Source organism: Acanthisitta chloris, unplaced genomic scaffold (assembly GCF_000695815.1).
Source record: "Acanthisitta chloris isolate BGI_N310 unplaced genomic scaffold, ASM69581v1 scaffold23764, whole genome shotgun sequence".
In the NCBI taxonomy this organism is placed as follows: Eukaryota; Metazoa; Chordata; class Aves; order Passeriformes; family Acanthisittidae; genus Acanthisitta; species Acanthisitta chloris.
In genome coordinates this window covers 10,360-24,064 of record NW_008669114.1, presented here as the reverse complement: position 1 = coordinate 24,064, position 13,705 = coordinate 10,360, and the positions used below count along the sequence as shown (strand labels likewise).

The following is a 13,705-nucleotide window of genomic DNA, read 5'->3' as shown; positions in this document are numbered from 1 at the left end:
ATCCTCTCCAAAGATGCCATCCTTAGACTGACTGTGAGTTGCCAAAGCTACATGTTTCCATATCGCTACCCTCTTCAATAGTTCAGCTTCCTGGGCCATGGTTACATGACCTACCTGTAAATCTACTTTGGCTTCAGAGATACATGTGTATTGGGGAAAGGCATGGGGGTTTTATTACCCATTAAAACTGGCTACTGTAGTAGGCAGATGTCTGACTGCCAATCTGCTGTTAAGTCATGGCTGTGCTGCTACTGCCCATCAATAGACTGAGTTGGGGATTACCTACAATGGGAAAGATAAGGGATACCATGGTGCTCCCTATTCTGGTTTGGCAAAATAAGCAGATAACTAGTTTGCAATGCAATATTCAGGTGATGAAAGCTTACAACATGGTAGGGAACAGGCTCAACACCCAGACTCTAGTGCATTTATATGTGTTTACTTTGGATTTTGGTTTGGCAACACATCCTAAACTTGTATAGCTGCAACAGGAAAAAATGACATGCACTGACAATATTTTGTATTTTCAGATGATAAAGAAATTAGTGTACAACTCTCTGCCTTATCTGTGCAGAGCTGGGGTTGACTTTCACAAGCTTTTTCTGTGCTGTGTTAAATTCCTGCTAGACAATCTCTACCTCCAAGGGCTGGCAAGAGAACAAGAATCTCACTTCGCAAACGCTGGTTCTGCCATGGCTCAATAGAGAGACTTTTCAGAATTTATTGTGATAAATGAACACAAAATAGACAAAATGTGTAGTGCCTTCAGGTCCTTTTTTGGCCTGGAATGGAGTGAGAAAACCTTACATGTGAGTGCTTACATGTGAGACTATAAAACTACTGCCTATACTTGTGCTCCTGTGCGTGAATACATGTGACAAGACTGGATCCAACACAAGCTAAGAAATTTGCTGAAAACAACATATTTCCACAAAAAACTTCAGCTTTGGGGAAAGTCAGCAGTTTCCAATGAAAAGACATTTAACAGCCAAACCCTTCTTTATATGCGTTAATCTCAGCTCCTCCCTTATCAAATGGACCAAAATTTTCAGAGGCAGATTCTTTCCCATTTTACATCTGTGTAACTGAGCTGTACAAATAGCACAACCAAGGAAATTCAAACAGCACAAGAGAAAATTACCTTCTGCATTGCACTCTGGAAGGCCATCGAACCCCAAGAGCAAGTTGCCCTCATCATCATACTGTCCATAGGTGCCTGGAGGACAGGTTGGGGCTGGTTTCTCAGTGAGTGGTTCAGTGGTTGTTGGCTCAGGAGTGGTGGTGGTTGTTGTAGCAACAGTTGTTGTAGTTGTTGTGGTAGTTGCTGTGGTAGTTGTTGTAGGTATTGTTGTAGTAGTAGTTGAAGGAGTGGTTGTTTTCTTAATCATTTCAAGACCAATCAGAGGTTTTCCTCCAAGGCTTATTATTGGCTTATCTTGTGCACTTGCTACAGGTTTACTAAATCTGCTATGTCCAAACAAAGGTAATCCATCAGGACTCACCATTGGGGCACCTTTTTCATCTAGGAGAGAAGAACAAAAATCTCACCATTAATCCATTTCAGGGTTATACCGTGGTGTTTTATCACCAGTAGATACCACGAGAGCACTGACAATGTGAATACAGCTTCCTGTAACTAAACCGACAGAGAAGAAGGGTGTTATCTAGGAAAGAGCTATGCCTAACACCACAATGGTTTTCACTCTTTTCAGCTGTTTGATAAACACTTCAGGGACGTTTCACTTCAGAATAACAATGTGCAGACAGGGACCGCATTTAGTCTAAGTCACTCTCTCATAACTGTTGATGAAAGGTATGATGCATCTATGTTCTTCTCCCGAATGTCAAATATGTCTAGCATTGGGGAATAATTATTTCTATGTATACAAAGATATAAACAATCATCAATCCTTATTCTGGCTGAGTTCTGAAGGTCTTTCTAATGCTGATACAAATGAGTTGGACTTCAGTCATTCTTGCTGCTTTATACTCCAGAGTCCCACAGGATGCCCCAAAGCCTTCTCAGGTCCTGCAGTGTGCTGACTGCCTGACGGAGACCTGAGGTATAAGCAATTCCAAATGGCTTGCATGGGGCCTGATGCCTGAAGACTTCAAAAGGTCAAAGACTTGTATAACATGTACAAAAACGGTAGATTTTTTTTTTCAGTAAGAAGAAAGTTGTCACTTACCAACAATTGTGCGTCCATCCCCGCCTAATTTCACTCGGAGAGGGTTGCCTTGGGAATCTTGGAGGTATTTTCCTTCAGCATTTAACACTAGCCCACGGTCAAGATCTACAATCTAAAAGCAATAGATGGACTAAAGTTTAGTCAGCAAAAGAGGAGGTGAAATGAAATTTCACAGCAAGAGAAATTCTGGGGAAATTCAGACACTAAGTGTGATGTTCAGGAATACCTACAACACACACGGACTTTTAAGATTCACTAATTGCATAGTAATCACTGAAAAGTCACTAATGAAGAAAGCAAATCCCCAGAAACTGGGCTCCAGAGCTACACAACCATATTCATATCACCTACTGTAGCACTCATGTGCAAAGGAGCAGCTCCCTTGATTTTCTTGGGCTGCGTGACTCCTAAGGTGGATTCCTGTCATACTGATTTCAGTATGACCCTGAGTCCTTTTGAAGATGGGATTTAAAAATATGTCTACTAACCAAAGAAAAAGGAAAAATTAAACTAGTTAATTTATATTAAAACTGCAGTGAAAACAAAGTACCTAAGATTTTAATTGGGGTAGGAGACTAAAGAAAAGCCTCTGTCTCATAAAACAAATACGCCTGAGAGCTTGGCTTGAATTCAGGAGCTAACTGCAGTTAAAATTCAGTCCTTGTTGCTATTTCAACCCAAAATAGCTAAATTGTATGCTGTTTTAACCCGAGGTAACAGACACTGAGCCACAGAATACAAAAATGCAAAAGGTGTTAAGTGCTGGGAGAAAACTGGGAAGAGGACATGAGCAGCAGTTCCAGGCTGGCAAGACAGACTTACATCTGGCACTGAGGAAAAAACTGCAGCAGGAAGGGCAGCAGATCATGGATCAGTCTCTAAAGCCCTCCAGGCCCCAGATTTGGCAGAGATCCTCTTACTTTACAAGGTGTTCATCCTGCTTGCAGCAATGCCTTCCTCTCATGAGGTAGAGACAGGCCTCACAGTAGCCCAAGGGCATTTCTAGCCCACTTTCTGAAGTCTAGTTGAAGGGCTTTGGCTATGCTTTTCAAAATGCCTCCCTTGAACGTGACATACCTGATCCACCTTTCTATGTTTCTCTAATGCAAATGGTAAGATAGAAGTGGCCATAAAATAATCGCCTTTATACGTTGTGCCACGTGTGAGCAGCAATGCTGATGCCAAGGAGGCTGCTCACGTTCTCCTCCTGCTCACCATTTTGGCAAACATGCAGGAAACATCACTTCTTTCCCTGCTTTGTTTGTTTATAAACTCATTGGAAAGGATTTTAAAAGCCAAGGTCTGGGCATGCAGGCAGCTAATGGGCCTTTACTATCAATGGCATCTGAACTTTTCTGCAAATACCTTTGGAAATACGTCTGTAAGAATGGCAAAATGCTTAAAGATACCTACATATGTGCATTTGAAGAATTGTGACAGTTATGGAGTAACTTTACACTTCGATACTCTTGATCTTGAGCTTCTCCCTGGAGTGTGTCTGGGAGAAGCATTGCTGAGCATGTCTTTCACAGCAGCTATCTCAGGCAGTCCCCATTGACACTGCATGGCAGACCAACCCTGAGTCACTGTGGAGTGCAAGTCTCACTGACTTTGAAGAAAATATGTTTCACTAAATTTATGGGAGTAATGTTATAGTTGAAAATTCAAGCCATCAGGCTTTAAATCAGACATTAAAAATGTTTAAATAAGAAAATCCAGAATTTGTCATTAGTTTTCAGGGGAATAGTCGAAACTAGACTACTAAGCATAACTTCACTTTACAGCTTCACTGATTGAGGGCACTCCTCGCCTGTCTTTCATAATGGAAATGCAAGTACAATAAAATGCCAGAGCATCTTGAATTTGGAGAGAAGGTCACCCTACCCACTTTGTTCCTTGAGGGCCATTGATTACTTTCTGTCCACTTGGTTTCCCATTATTACCAGGGACTATTTTTCCATTTCCATTTCCATTTTTCGTTGTAAGATTTGGTCTGCCACTGTTTCCTGAAACAGAGAAGAAAACACACTATTCTGAAGAAATATGTGCAACCTATAAGCCACATTTTAAAATGCAAATAAATGCATTTTCTAACTGATTTGAACACAAATGAGAGCAGAAAGAGCCCTCACCACACTCTGCAAACTAGGCATTCCATTTTCAGTTGGATCAACTGTTGTGACACTGTCAGATCCCTGCAGCTGACACAGGCATCTAGAATTGTTTCTTCTGAAGAGCACTCATGGTTTGTTTCTACCACGTTTATTTGGTCTCTTTAGTCTTTCATTTTTGTTTCTAAGAAGGCAAGACAATATTTCTCAATGGCACTAGTCATTAAAAAGTTTCTGATATTTGTAAACATTTGAAAAGTGGGATGTGGGAAGAAACCATTATCAAACACAACTTCTTGTCCAATCCTGGCCTTATACAAAGCTGTAGTGGCAAACAGAAAGGAGAGAGGATGAGAATTATCTCCACACATTTTTTTTAACGTGTAAGAGGAAGCACTCTCCCTCTCTAGTTGAAAAAAACACTGATAAACAGAAGCACACTCAGGTCAGAAGTGGAAGTAGCACTGAGCTGCAGCCCCCCCAGCTCCGACTGAGCAGCAATTTTCACACTGTAGCTTAGAGACTTGCCTCCAGAAAAATATAATGAAAATATAGACATATATTGACTGGGGAAAAAAATCTGTTAACTGAACACTCCTCAGCTACAACTTCACAATTGCACTGCTAGTAGTAAGCTTATACAACCTCCATTTAGAAATCTGTTAGTCTTTCATGCCCTACATCTCATCCTCAAAATCCCATTTTAAAGCTCTTCAAGCTGATGAACCTCTCCACAACACTGAGTCTGACTACAGCATTTAAAATACAATACCCTGGCTGCATGGTCCTCATTGTGTAACAGTGAGGCCACATTGAATAAAAGATTGTTGCCTACATATAGCACAGAAGGTATTTACTGAAATAGTCAGGTCACTCAGTACTATTTTGGATGTCCATGCATTAGAGGGAGAAAAAGTATTTTACCTAGCAAAGTCACTGAGACTGTCTGGGATTCTCCTTAGGTGACATGAGGAATAAATAGGTGACACACCTTGATGTGTAGTGGACCCTCTGTTCTACTACCCAGGGTCAGCAGATATTCTGCCAGAAAGCAAGTCTCCAACATTTGGGATAAATCACAGCCATGAAGGTATTAGATGGCCTGACTGTGATGTGCACAGTCTTCAACAGGTATGGGCAACCCTGAGCTATCACTTAGAAGAAAGAGTTAAGTGGCTTAAAAATTAAAGAAAGTATAGAATTCCAGAACATCATGAGGAAACACCTCACTGCCTAGGTATGGGCAAGATAGTATGACATAGAGCCTTTTAGTAATCCACATGATAAAGAGCTATGTACCTGAGTGGCTGTCATATTCTGAGTACAAATGTGCTCCCAGTGAGCATTCAGTGAAGTCATTGCTCAATAAAGAACACAGCTCTTTCTCCAATTCAGTACCTAACTCTGTTATCTCCTCTGTGGACCATGGGATCCTGTACAGATCAGACCACAGGACAAAAGGTCTGGGGTGCCACATTACAGCTATTAGGCAGTGTCCAAGAACCGGGCTCCCCAAGAACCACCAAAATAAAAAGCAACACATTATAGTAAGTAACTGAACATACATTCTGATGGAGGACTTTTCACCTAACTGCTGATCTTAGGAAAAATACAATTAGTGAGATTAGTACAACAAAGACAAGATACCTTGCCTATAAGGAGGTCTAACGAATTGCCGCTGGGAAGGGCTCCGTAGCCTGGAGTTCAATAGGCGCTGACGAGAAGACAAAGTAGAAGAAGAAACTGTTGGAGAAACAGTGTGTGTGGTGGTAGATGCAGAAGAATGTGGCCAGACAAAGCTTGGTTTAGATGGGGTATGCTTGTTAGAGGACTGAGTTATCCGTGATGCTTTGGCAGAGCTTCCTGGTGATTCAGGAGAAGCCACTTTTAATGTTGGAGTTTTTTCCATCTCCTCCTCTTCAGAACTTACTTTGTGAGGTAGAAGAGTGTCCATAGATTTTCTTTTATTGCTACTAGTGTCATCATGTGTGTCTTTGTTACTTCTAGAAACAGAAGGGGACCGTTTTGCTGCCAAAGTTGTGGGTTTCTTTTCCACTTCTTTCTGATCATATTCACTGAAATAATCATCCTCTTCATTAGAAACTGACTGACGAGATTTAGGTGAAGAGGAGGAAGAAACTTTTTGAGGAAGTTCAGCATTGGACATTTTTGAAGGCAACAGGCCATATTTTTTCTCTGTTTGGGATGCTGTTCTTGTAGCGACCCTTGAGCGAACAGGTAATGAAGGACGAGCTTGTCTCGAAGAAGTGGATGACAACCTTGGATTATGCTGGTTGTCTTTTGTTGTATCACTGGCAGAACTGGATTCTGTCTGAGTATGTTTTGGCTTGTAAGAAGGTACCTGAGAACCTGGCTGCTGTTGCTTCGATGGAGATGAACTTGAGCTTCCCTGAGAGAAAGAGGACACCTCTTTCGGAAACATAGAGCGGCTGCTTGCTCTGTCACTGCCCTCTGTTACATCCTCCTCATCACCATCTTCCTGCAATTCTTCATTACTTTGGGATGGGACATGAGATGGGAGGCGCCGGCCCCTTGAATGCAGTAAGGAAGGACTGGTTTGAGCCCTCTGTCGAGGCTCTGAGCGGGAGGTCTTCTCCACTGGAAGATGAGAGGGGAGCATCTTTTTAGGCAAGGATACACTTGGTTTTGATCGAGCAGGAATTTCTTTTACATCTCGAATGTCCTGCTCTTCAGGCTTGTGTCTGGAAAGAGAAGACTGTAAAAAAGAATGCTTTTCTGGAGCAGCTGTTCGGCTCTGTTGTTCTCCTGAGTCAGAGTGGGATGACTTTTCACTATGTGTCTCTCTGAGGTCAGAATCAGAATCAACCTGAGGATTTCTTTTCTTAGAATAGATTGTTGAAGAAGACTGCCGGGAAGAGGGTAGAGAAGGAAATAAGGGGTTTTCATCTTGTGAGTCCTCCCTGTAATTCTTATCAACATCCTTTCCACTGGATTTGGTACTGGTGGAGGAGCGAGAGTGAGATGAAGTGTGACCAGAAGCAGCAGACCGCGACAAGACTGCCACCGCAGATGATCTCGAATCCTTCGACGTGCGAGAACTGGAGCCTGAGGGTAGCCTTACTTGCTGCGACTGAGAACTGGGCTGTCCTGCTCTGTCCTCTGCTTCTTCACTGTCAAACTCATTACGGCTATTGCGAGCATGGGACTCTGCTGATTTGGAATGTGATGTGGGTTGATGTGAATGACCTAGAGAGCCAGACCTACTGCGATGGCCTAAGACAGCCTCATGAGAGATAGCAGACTGCTGATTTGATGGTAAAGCAAGGCGACTAGGCTCTGAAGTTTTAGAAGACACTTTAACCAGCATGGGGTCTGGCTTCCCTTCCACATTACCCACAAGATCATTATTTTTGGCAAGCTGAGGGTGGGAAGAGGTTTTAGAAGGCATATTAGTGTTGCTTTGTCTCAGTTGTTTTGTTTCATTATCTGTGTATTTGGGAACAGATGAGGCAGAAGAGTGTTGTGCTGATGATGGTAACAGTGCTGGTGGCTCATGTTTCTCTGTGCTTGCCTGGTGTGACACCTCTGATGTGTGGGTTCGAACAGAAGTCCTCCCTGAGGCAAGAACAGGGTGGACTGGCCGACTAGGGGGCAAGGGTCTAACATTCCTCCTCTGGTCCTGGGCTTTAGGCGGTGATGTTGGAGCTTGTTGGGAGGAATCACGATCATCTGTCACCTCTGTGGACTGGAGATCAGGTTCCAGCTCTCCTGTCTTTCTAGAAGGTAACTGAGATTTACTTAGGACCCCTCGAGTCAAGATCTTATTCTTATATTCAGAAAGAAGACTCTTTTTATCACTAACAGGTGAATGAACAGGCAGCTGCTTAGAAGAAAGTGACGGCTGAGCTTTTGAAGAAACAGAAGTTTGAGAAGGAGATGAGCCAGCATTCACAGCTTTTTTAGCCTCTGAATTATCTTGAATATTTGTCTTTTGCTGGGCAACTGAATCCTCATGAGCAGCTGGGGGGAAAAAAGTGTTTATTCACAACAATAGCAGATGCACAAAAAAATGACCAAGAGAAGAAACCACCCAGGTAGCAAGAACAAAACAACTTATGAGAATATAAGATAATAATTATTTCTGTATTAACCATGCTGTGGAGTCCAGCTGAGCTAAGTTTTGGGTTGTAGGAAGGTACCTATATGGCATTATTGTAGTTTGCATGAAACTAAGAGCAATTAAAATCAAATATCTAAAAGCTGGGACTGCAACATCCTTTCAGTGGAGCCAAATCTACAGCAGTGTTTAGACAAGTTGATAGCACAGTGCTGCATTGTCTCATGTAAGACTGTGGCCCACATTTTTACTCAACTCAGCAAATCATCTGTCCCTACAACAGCATCTTTTTGGCAAGGAGCAAATGCAAAGTCTGGTATCTGAGAAGATGTTCTAAGTGACTTTCAAGAGTGGGAGTTGTCAGGAACAGAGTGACCAAAGGTCCAAAGCATTGCATTCTTTGGCCTTTGAATAACAAGAGCACATAGTGTTGTCATGCAAGAAATAGTCTGGCATGCATTTACTAAAAATGTTAAAATGTCCATAAGATGTCCTTTTACGTGCTGCAAAGTGACAAACACTTATTTGGACAACATAGTGATAAAAAGAGTTAACAGAAACAGTATTAAGGAAGTAAAATCTCATGGGTTAGATGGAGTGCAGAGAAGTTAAGTCAATAACACAACTGACACCAAGGCAAGAACGGGCAAACTATGCAATCAGTCCATGGCTTGGTGCTCACCTGCTGGGATGGCGACACTGAAGGCTTTAGACTGAGGACCTGGTCCCCTCCTGTTTGATGCACGAATTTTAAAAACATAGCGCTCCCCGGCCTGCAGACCATCTATTATGGCTGATGTTGTAGCTCCAGAGTAGGTGATGGACTTTGCTCCAAATGGCTTGAGAGCCGGGGCGTATGAAAGAATGTATTCTGAAATGATTTGGCAGACGGTTGGAAGGAGGAAACTGGAAACAGTCCTGTTTCCAGCGGACAGACTGTATGGGTAGGATGAATTAGAACGTGCATTACTAAAATTAATACACTAGCAATGCACGCCGAGTCAACAGCTGGAGTATAAAGACATGAGTGAGAGAGATACATATACATCTAGGTAAGCTGAATATTTGTTCATCCTAACAGACAAAACCAAATCACATTAATGACCTAATGACTGAGACAGAATATGTTAGCTATACCTTTGTAAAAATTCATAAGCAACAACGCCCATCAGAGTGAAGTGTCACCAAGAGGAACCAGATGACAGCAGTGTGCGCTTCCAGAGAAGGTGTGGGTGACATGAGAAAATTATAGCAACAACTACTGTGCCCTTTGGTGTGCTGCACCAGGAGACCTTTTTTTGTTTCTGGACACCAACTAATAAAAGGGAAAAAAGTGAGTCCTTTGGGAAAATTAAGTGCTCTAAATCAGAAATAACAGAGGAAATCTACAAACAGAAAATGTACTGGAGGTAGAAAACATGTATAAACATTGCCATGGAAATATGCACTGTCTTACTACTTGTGGAAATCTAGTCTGAAAGACTGTGCAAATGTTAGGTAGTGCAGATCACTACAATCAGAATATCTGTGTTGTTACAGCTCACAAGCCACGAGTACATTTTAGACTTACCAAAAGAAAGAAAAATTTTGAACTTACTGATTAGCTACCCAGATATTTGCAATCAATAACACGTGATCCAGAGAATATTCTTCCAGAGCATAAGTTGCTCACAATGGTGGGCAACACACAATTGCGTTGCTGACTGTAGCTATATCCATCAGCAAACAAGAATGTTAAAATTTTTTATTTTCCACAGAAATTATTTGGAAGAAGAAAAAAATTGTGTATTCACATAACTATCATTCAAGACATCAGTATTAAAATCAGGAAACAATATTCATTGCTATTAATTACTTTCGTATCCTAATTTCCAACACAGCCTTGACACAGCTGTAATTGTACTGTACTGTAAGACCCTAGTCATGCAAAAGCAGTTCTGTCAGTCCACTGCAGTGAAATTCTACCAGCTCCAAAGGCCATATAGTCACTCCTCAGCAGTGCTGGAGCCTGAGGGGCATTCTCATGAAAACAGCAAAGCCCTTGCTTTAATCTTGGAAACAATATTACTGCAGTCAAATATAAATATTTCCAGCTGCATCTTTGCTTAGAGGGATTTTAGCTGTAATCTACAGACCAGTAGGTAAAAATCATGCCTGGATGTCAGAGAAGATACTTTTACCAGAAAATATCAGCACTGCAGATTTGTCAAATGGTAGCAATATCATGCCTGTCCAACAAAATCAAAGCCTGACGAACTGTGCTTAACTATAGCCAGGGCCAAATACTATAGCAGAGAGAGCAAAGTAAGTTCTTGTTACCACTTATGAAACTCACACTGCTCTCACCTTTGGGTTTTGGATTACTGTGGTACCTGTACTCTGTCTTAGCTTTCTGTATTGAGAGAAATTTCACCCTTGTAGGAATAATGTGGTCATGAAGAGGATTCTTCCCATTATACACCCAAGAAGTGTAGGCAAGAAGATCTCAGCTACGTGCAGGCTTTCCTTTTCAAATCCTCTGTAAGAGGCACAGGTATCAGATAGAACCAGCATTTAATGCTCAGTTGAAGAATGAATCAATGTATTAGAAGGTGTGGCAAGCTTTGAACCTTTTTTCTTTTGCTTTAAGATACACAGGAGTTGCTTTAATTGCAGAGACACTGGTGTAGCTTCTGATGACTCTCAAATAGCTACTGGAGGACATTTTCTCCCATTATTTTAATATGAGGTATAAATATACAAAAGGACAGGGTTGAAAAACAAAAGGATCAAAAGACAAAAAATCCTGATTACCACATGCTAGCAAAATGACCCTGAAGTGCTAATTCAGTGATTTCATTTAGCCAGTAAAAATATCTTGTCATTTATTTAGTTTAAAAATAAGACCTCTCCTGTAACACTTCATACTCAAGAAAAACAATGATATATTAGCCACATACAGGCATTCAGCCCTCGAATACTAGGTATCTTTAAAATTATTGCCTTGGATGAATCATCTAATGATCAGCAGACAAAAATGCACAAAGGACTACAGACTGCTCAAAATTAGGAGCAGATTTGAAATTTCAGATAATGTCCCTGCATGACCCTACTTTTAGAAATAATAATTCTTGGACACAATTGCAGCTCCATTGAAGCAATTGGCAAGATTTCTACTGACTTCAAAAAGGAAGGAATTCCACCACTGCCCTGAAGAACACATAAAGTAGGTCTTGTATGCAGACAGGGTATACTTCCCTCCAGGCTAATGATTTTTTGAATCCTGAGATGCTGTGGTACTGATAAGGCACCTCCAAAAACTTGTGCAATTTGAGAACACAATCCTGTCAACCACTGCAGAACAGGAGAGGCCAAAAAATCAGCTTGTTCATTTTCACAGGGAAAAAGGGGGAAAAAAAATTCCAGAAAGTTTTTTTTTTTTATAATCCTATGCCAAAACATATCCACTGACAAATTAGCTTCATGACTATTTACTATAACACTGTAGTACACAAGATTTATGGATGATATCTCCTGCAATCACTATTTGTGCTTGCTTCTTAAGCTGAGGCTTTCCTTCCATGATAAACTAGAAATAAACCACAACATAAACCCACTCACTTTCTTGGCAACTACCAAACTTTTCCTTTTTCAGCTGTTACAAATCCTTCTGGAAACTTCCTTCTTGAACTCCATTTTGATCTGCTTATTAATGGAAGAAAAGGTAAACCGTGCATGTATCATGACCTAGGAAGCTCTGTGACCTCCCAGGCACACAGTGGCGATGGCTTCTCAGCGGTGCTGTGGAGGTGCTGGGCTATAGACGAGCAAATTTTCCTTGGTTATAAGCCATTAACAAGCGAAAAAATCCTGTCACAGCAAATGTTCCAGCTTGCTGTGGGGCAGCAGCCTGGCTTTGAAAAGACTAGTTCCTTGAGAGAGTTAAAAACCAACAGTGATGACTCACCTTTGACTTTTCCTTCACTCTCTGGGAGAGCATCCCAGGATGCTGCTACAGAGGTTGGTTTCCCCTTTAGTGGCCAAACATCCAAATTTTCTGGTGCACTGGAAGGAGCTGTCAAACAGCGTTATGCAGAAAAGTAAGAAAGGTGAACTGATACAGCTCACACCTTTTGCTCTGTCTTCTCATAGCAGAAATTCCTATACAGCCATTTCAAAGATAAATGTGAAGAGCGTACATAGCTCAGGTCCATGAGTATCTCTGTTACATCTCTCTCTTAGACTATCATAGTGAAATTTTATTCCATATTTTTAGAAACAGGCTGTCTGTACAAGACTGATGCTTGTACATGGAATGACATGGTAATTTGGTTGTTACAGACTACTTGTCTGTACCAAAGGGGCCCAACAGCTTCTCTGTGGTGAAAGGATTTAAATTTGCTGGTCACAGAGAGGGATGGAAGCCAGTCTGCTCTTTCCAAAGGAAGGGGCACATCTGGCTGCAGGGGTCCAGGGTGCTGACCCATTCCACAGAAATACCCAAACCATCTCCCCCTGTTCTCATTGCACCACAATAGCAGCCTCATGTGCTCTCCAGGGCATTACTGCAGGGATGCAGGCAACATCACTGGGGCTTTTCCCATATTTCCAACCCTCTCCTGCCCCAAGCAAACACTTATTCTGGCTTTCCCTCAAGTCATCTTTATTCCACACCTTAAACCCTAAGACTTGTGTTACCCCAAGGACCTTTTGAATACATACCTGCCTCTGGGGTCCTTTGGTAAACAGACACACTCCATTTGCCTTCCTTTTCTCCCTCCAAGATTTGGATAGCAAACTCATACATAGTGTCCGGCACTAGATTCTCCACCAGCGCCCGCCGGTTGGACACCTGCTTGTAATCCCACCTTGCTGATTCTCCCTTTTCCCGATAGCGAACACTATATTGCCTGAGATCAGAAACACAGGACAATAAAAATTCACGTGTGAAAACCTAGCATTAGCAGAGCCAGAGAGGGATGGGGATGCTTTGTTCTCAGCCAGCCTGCTGGGGATTAGAGGAACCTACCAATATGCAGACAACAAAGTACCACCACCACCAAAGCCTGGCATCTTTTAAACAAACATTTTTGCTTTCCTCTTATGGAGTCTGAGATCAGAAACACAGGACAATAAAAATTCACGTGTGAAAACCTAGCATTAGCAGAGCCAGAGAGGGATGGGGATGCTTTGTTCTCAGCCAGCCTGCTGGGGATTAGAGGAACCTACCAATATGCAGACAACAAAGTACCACCACCACCAAAGCCTGGCATCTTTTAAACAAACATTTTTGCTTTCCTCTTATGGAGTCTGATTGACCCCAAGGG

General features: G+C 41.9%; 1 protein-coding gene across 1 annotated transcript in view; it reads right to left on the bottom strand.

Annotated features, from left to right (window-relative positions):
- Positions 1-1,141: 1,141 nt before the first annotated feature.
- FNDC1 (fibronectin type III domain containing 1) overlaps positions 1,142-13,705 on the bottom strand; it is a gene marked incomplete at both ends in the record, with an annotated part of 17,694 nt that continues 5,130 nt past the window's right edge. Inside the window, 7 exons of the mRNA XM_009073202.1 lie at positions 1,142-1,522; positions 2,190-2,301; positions 4,074-4,195; positions 5,948-8,302; positions 9,082-9,270; positions 12,346-12,453; positions 13,101-13,288. Coding sequence (XP_009071450.1) covers positions 1,142-1,522; positions 2,190-2,301; positions 4,074-4,195; positions 5,948-8,302; positions 9,082-9,270; positions 12,346-12,453; positions 13,101-13,288 — 3,455 coding nt within the window. The remainder of the gene's footprint in view (positions 1,523-2,189; positions 2,302-4,073; positions 4,196-5,947; positions 8,303-9,081; positions 9,271-12,345; positions 12,454-13,100; positions 13,289-13,705) is intronic.